Source organism: Diceros bicornis, unplaced genomic scaffold (genome assembly GCF_020826845.1).
Source record: "Diceros bicornis minor isolate mBicDic1 unplaced genomic scaffold, mDicBic1.mat.cur scaffold_241_ctg1, whole genome shotgun sequence".
Lineage (NCBI taxonomy): Eukaryota > Metazoa > Chordata > Mammalia > Perissodactyla > Rhinocerotidae > Diceros > Diceros bicornis.
Window position 1 is genome coordinate 153666 of NW_026691121.1, and position 6747 is coordinate 160412.

Consider the following 6747-nt stretch of genomic DNA (forward strand, 5'->3'; position numbering starts at 1 on the left):
CTTCCTTAGCAAAAAGGGGAGGATTGGCAGATGTTAGCTCAGGGCCGGTCTTCCTCACAAAAAAAAAAACTCATCAAAAATACTGGATGACATAAGTCAAAACAGCGAGTTTGGATGTGGAACCGTATAAAGAGGAAAAATAACATTTTCTAATATTAATAATGGTATAGTGAAAAGGTTAATCTCATATATTACTTGTCATAAGCATAAATTGTTGGGAGCTTTCTGGAGAAAAATTTACCACAGAAAAAATTAGCATGAGCTTCAAAATCATTTAAAGTATTTAATTCAGCAATTACACCTCTAGGAACATTCAGAGAGATACATACATAGAGATACGACTCAATCTTAAAAATAGGATACATCAATATGCTGGAATAATGGTTTGCAAGATAAATCAAGTGGAAAAAAATATACCAAAATGTTGAGAGCAGCTCTCTTTATGTAGGAGATTACAAGCAAATTTTGCTTTCATTCCTTATATCTTTCCCTATATTTTTTAGCTTGTTTTTCTACAATTGATATGTATTATTTTTGTAATTAAGTTCAAAATGAATTAATTTTTATACTACATTAAAAATGGTGTTCATCAAAAACATTTAGTCCACATGAAATGCAAACATTATACCATCAAGTGAAAATCAATGTTCATACTTGTATATGGCAAATTATTCCAATTTTGTTTTATTAATTAATATATATGCATAAAATTATTGAGAAGAAATATAAAAAACATAAACAGAAATTATCCATTGGTTTAGGACATATCACTGATAAATGTAGCTTCTTCATTTCTGTCTGCATTTTCTAGTTATTTAAAATGAACCTGTGTGCTTTCATAATCTGGAAAATATATCCATAAAATGCTATCTAAATAAGTCTACCATGTATAAAAATTGCCTGCTTTACATGGAACAGTGAGATAATTCAAATTATATTGCACACAAATTACCATCTTTACCTGAAATGTCAGAAGACATCCACATTAGCTATTATCAGCTGTATCACTCTCATCACAATCACCATGATTTCGTGTACAGCACTAACCTCATTGGTTTATTATCCCCTGCATTCTGTCCTGCATTTGCAGTGCTGAGGAGTTTAACCACTGCAGTGTGAGTTGGAAAGAGAAAGAATATGGAATCGAGGGATTTGCCTTTGTGCTACTTAGTGGCTGAGAGACTTTGGGTAAGTCATTTAACCTCTCTGTGCCTAAGACTCCAAATGTTATAAATGGAGGTCATAGTTTTCTCACTAGTTCAGTTGCAAGGATTAAAATAAATAATGATATAAAAATGAGAACCAAAGTATAATTGAGTGTCACTTATGATTATTTTTATGCATGTTGATTTATGTTCTATCCTGTCTCTAAAGAAATTCTGAGGTGACTTTCACCCCAAAACGTACACAACGAAAACATTAAATCACAAATAGAAATAAATAAATAGAATATTTAAAAAAAGACTACAAAGAGATCAACCATTAGATTAAGAGAATTGCCAAGACTAAGTTTAAGTTTGGCTCCTGAAAGCCACAGTGGTTCTTAGGACTAAAAAATAAAAGGAAGCATACAATTATTTAGACAAAATATGGAGTACTTTTAAAATGATTCTAAAATATATTTTTCAAATAGGATTATAAATCTGGATATCAGCATATTCTGGTTGCTAGGAATGGTTGCTAACAACTCTTTGCTTAACAAAAAGGGAAGTTTCTTATGAATTAAGAAAATGTTCCACAGACTAAATGATGCTGATCCTCAAAAAGAAATTGGAACGAGGGAATCTATTACATTTAGGACCTCTCTCTTACTCATTTCTAGGTGCTAATCACTATCTTATCACAGACACTTAGTCATTTCAAATGAACAGATGGCTAAACTGCAATTTCATGAACAATTTCCCTTAATCCTTTGCTGTATGGCATGGATCACATCCTTGTTCCTTAGACTGTAGATCAATGGGTTCAGCATTGGGCTCAAAAAAGTATAGAAGACTGCAAATATTTTGGACTCCTCTATAGACTTCTCAGATGGGGTCCTTAAGTGCATGCACAAGAGGGTTCCATAAAATATGGAGACTGTTGTCAGGTGGGAACCACAAGTAGAAAAGGCTTTGTGCCTGCCTTCAGCAGCACGGATCTTCAAAATGGCGGCAATAATGAAAAGGTAGGACAGGAGAATGATGAAGAGCGAGCTTAAGAGAGTAAAACCAGCAACTACAAACATTGCCGTCTTCTTGACATAGGTATCAGAGCAGGCTAACATTATAAGAGGAGGGTCAGCACAGTAGAAATGATTGATTTCAAGGGAGCCACAGAAAGATAAGTGAAAAGTCAGCAGTGCCTGAGAGAGTCCATTGAGGAAGCCAAAAGTATAAGGGACCACGACTAGAGAGATACAAATGTTCCTGGACATTCTGGTGCTGTAATGTAAAGGGTTATGAATGGCTACATAACGATCCAATGCCATGGAAGCAAGGATATAAAACTCAGTGATCACCAGCGCAATGAAGAGAAGACACTGCATGAAGCATCCAGCATAGGAGATGGTCTTCTGGTCTGAGAGGAAGTTGTGCAGCATATTTGGAGTAATGTTGGAGGAATAACAAATGTCTACAAAGGAGAGGTGGCTAAGGAAGAAATACATGGGCGTTTGGAGGTGAGGATTGGTCCTGATCAGCAGGATCATGCACAGATTCCCTGCCAGTGTGATTAGGTAGAGCACCAGAAACACTCCAAACAGGATCTTCTCCAACACTGGATTGTCTGTGAGTCCCAAGAGAATGAATTCCCTCACTACAGTGTGGTTTTGAGAAGACATTTTCTTATCTCTTGAAAACTGAAAGTGAAGAATTCTCTCTGATCCAGATTCTGCATTTATTCCATTTTTTCCAGTAAATGCATTTCATCATTTAGTCTTTGATCTATTCATCTATTGGGAAGTTACTCTTTTTTCAACAAACACATCACACATTGAAACCTGTCATAATGGAAAACTCCATATTTGGTTTTTTTTTTTTCAAATTTTATGGGAAAAAAAGCACAAGAATTAAAATCAGATACAAAAAACAACAGGTCCTTGGCATCATTCAAATGGAAAACTGAACCAAGTTGGATTTCTAGCATCCCTCCAGATCAGATATCCTATTTTCCAGATGCAAAATCAAAAATAAATATTCAGTACAGCATTTTCACTTGAAATTCATAATTGCTTGGCTTAATTTCCTTCAGAAGGCATTGAATTAGTACATTTATCTCTTGACATATGGCTTAGAAGGTACAGAATGAAGAATTGCTCTCTCTGCTTTGTAAATTCACCCACTCCTTTATTAACGTACGCTACAAAGATTGATTTTTTTTACTGTTCCAGCTTCTGGGTTTATAGCAGTGAGTGAATTCCCCATCCTCGTGGAGCATACGTTGTGGGAAAAGGTACCGATGTTAAACACACAGATAAAGATGGATAACATGTCAGTTAGAAGCAAACACTATGAAGAAAAATGGAGGCTGGGATGCTTTTAGATGGCCATTCAAAGAAAGACCTTTCTGAGAAGCTAGAATTTGTGCAGTAAATAAGGAATACAAGTATCTGGAGAAGAATGTGAGGTTTTTCTGTCCCCATTTTATGTGCAACTAACACATATGAAAATATTTATCTAGGGAAATACAGATCATGTTTAAATATGTCCCTGGCTCCCACCTGGAGCCACTATCTCTCAATTCTTTGTGAAAATAAGATACAGCTGGAAAAATTGTACCTCAGAATTGCACCATAAGGATACTTTTATCTAGTTTTCATGTATACATCAGAAGAGATTGCATATAATAATTAATTTTTAGCGATGTCATGAAATATTAACATATGAATAGAAAAATCAAGTAAAATTGATAAAAATAATTTTTCAACATTGGTGGGATATTAATCTGCACAGAAAAGAACAAGCATATTTTTAGTGAACAAATGTATAAAATGACCTACCTGTATAAGTTGACTTCCATATTTTGTAAAAATGATGGGAGAAGACTTATAATGTATTTCTTGGTTACATTCTCTAGGCTATTTTAAAAACAATTCTAAAACATCCAAATAAAATAGTCTTTTTTCCTCAAGAGTATAACTTTATTTTGGTGCTTTGAGATCCTAGATTCTCCTTTGAGGCCAAAATTTCTACCTTACATCTGTGTACGCTGCTTGGTACCGAGTGCGTGAGATCTTTAGCACAGATAGAGAAATTAGTCATCATCTTTAATAATATGGAAGGAGGGAAACATGGGTAGATAAGTTTTGTATTTTTGGTATAGTAAAGATGAGAGGATTCTCAGCAGAAGTCTTCAATGTTTCTCTATAAACACTGAGGTTAGGTCATCTAATGAGAGTGAGGAGAAGGACGATGAAGTCAATGAAAATTTGAGGAGCAGAAAGAGCGAGGAGGGCAAAACGGTGACATAATCAACGGAAGGAAGTAGAAGCGCTGGTCAGGGGTGAGGACACTTTGGAGTGTGGACATTATGGATTTATACTGGAACAATCTGCCCCATTGAGTTAATTTCATCAACATGTTAGGAAGCAAAAATGAGTCTGAGAGCCAGGATCATTCATGAAATTGATGATTCTTAAAATTGGTGGTTTAGGAGGAGGGTTGAAATTAGAATAAAGAATATTTGAACATTGTTTGATGCTGCATTTGTTAGAGAATAAAGAAATATAGAGATATTTTCACTAGTCTGTCCAGTGCACTAATAGTTCCAAGTCAATACAGTCAAAGAAATCAAAGTGTAGTCTGACCAAGAGAAGCATCTCTGATTTTATTAGTTCTCCAAATGATGTGTTACACTGTAAGAAATCAGTCATGAGATAAATCTGTATATCAATGTCAAAATGTAGACAATTATCAACTCACCACATTTGAGAAGATTTGAGCATTACAATATTTTTTTTCAAATTGAAGTGGAAAGATTTCTCTATTTCAATGTTTATCTCAATTTGCTCCTGATTTCCTGCACAAATAAAATAATAAAATTTAAAGAATAAAATCTACTGCTAAATATTCCCTTGAAATAAAAGTTTCTTGTAAGATTGTAGAGCTAATCTTAGGATTGCGGAGCCCTCATTTCCTGAGGCCTTAATATGGAGATTTCTTGTTTTACATAAAAATAGTGGAAGATTTGACCTTTCTTTAAACAGAATGTCAGTTTTTAGTTTGAAGAAAATTTGTCCTAAAGTGATTCTGCATGTATGCATTTAAGTATTTTCTAATATACTTTAACATATAATAACATTGTAATAATCATAAGATTTATAAAAACTGTTCTTCAACAAGAAACAGGACTAGCTCTGTAGTAACTGAATGCACAGGCAAAAAGTAGTGAATTAGCATTTTTAGACTTGGAAGGGCAAGTACCCATCCTTTTCCATATGGGGTCACTTGACCAGAAGTCTGCACATAAGAAGTTGATGTTCCTTTATTTGTACAGTAATGAATAAGATTAGAGGATCCAGACTTTACCTAAGTGTATGATACTAACTCAAAGAAGACTTTGACGCATTCTTGTTTTACTTTCCTAGAAAGCCTTCAGAAGACTATGTAAATTATACTTGATGACATGAATTCCTTAGTTAATATCATTGTGCTTCAATTGCAATTACCAGTTGACATGTGTCTGCTAAAAGGACCCCTAGTGACTTAGCTACACAAATGTCACAATAGTCAGATAGTTGGAAACATCCTTCTGACACTGTAAGTTTCTTACTCGTACTTTTTTTGTGTGTGTGTGAGGAAGATCAGGCCTGAGCTAACATCCGACGCCAATCCTCCTCTTTGGCTGAGGAAGATTGGCCCTGGGCTAACATCCGTGCCCATCTTCCTCTACTTTATATGGATCGCCGCCACAGCATGGCTTGACAAGCAGTGTGTTGGTGTGCGCCTGGGATCCAAACCTGCGAACCCTGGGCTGCCGAAGCGGAGCATGCGCACTTAACTGCTGCCCCACTCGGCCAGCCCCTTTTACTCGTATTTTTGTGATTATTCAATTGGCTATCTTTTTAAAGTTATAGTAGATTCAACATTGTACTGGAAATTCTAATCTATGTAATAAAAGTATACAGATTGGCAAAAAAATAAAATTGTGTTATTTACAGATCACATGATAGTTTACATAGAATCTCATCTTAAAATACAAAAAGAAATGTTAACTAGACTTATTGTGGTGATCATTTCTCAATAGATACTGATATTGAATCATTAAGTTGTACACCTGAAAATAAACTAAAATATAGATGCAAAAGAAAAGTTAAGAATGTATTTCAGAAGGTGACATGATTAAAAGATCAATACACATAAATCATTTATATTATTATGTAAAAAACAACCACAACTGGCAAATAAAATATTTAAAATACCACTTATAATAACATCAAAAGCATAAACTACTTAGAAATGAATATAATAAAAACTGTGCAAGAGATACATGCTGAAAATCACAAAACACTGCAGAGAGAAATTAAAGAAGACCTAAATAATGGAGAGATATATCTCACTTATAGATTGGAATGTTCTGTTGATGCAAATAATCCATAATTAATCTATAAGTAAAAATTGAGATGAGTTCATTATGAGCCAGACCTAAGGACCATATAGCCCGGGAGAGTACCTTCATGAAGGAAGGTAGAACTCCAAAGAAGTGAGGTGTACAGAGTGGTTATATACTGTCTTGGAACAAAGAGCATGCTTCACATATGACAGGAAT

The 6747-nt window shown here is 34.6% G+C and overlaps 1 protein-coding gene across 1 annotated transcript; it reads right to left on the minus strand.

Moving 5' to 3' along the window:
• Nucleotides 1–1485: 1485 nt before the first annotated feature.
• On the minus strand, nucleotides 1486–2959 carry LOC131402733 (olfactory receptor 5M10-like). The gene has a single exon (XM_058537305.1). It carries the CDS (start codon nucleotides 2819–2821, stop codon nucleotides 1889–1891), a length of 933 nt encoding a protein of 310 aa, XP_058393288.1. The 5' UTR covers nucleotides 2822–2959; the 3' UTR covers nucleotides 1486–1888.
• Between the last annotated feature and the right edge of the window lie 3788 nt (nucleotides 2960–6747).

What these genes read in the sequence shown, in the direction of transcription:
- LOC131402733 (XM_058537305.1), bottom strand. Translation starts at nt 2,821, where the DNA reads ATGTCTTCTCAAAACCACACTGTAGTGAGGGAATTCATTCTCTTGGGA.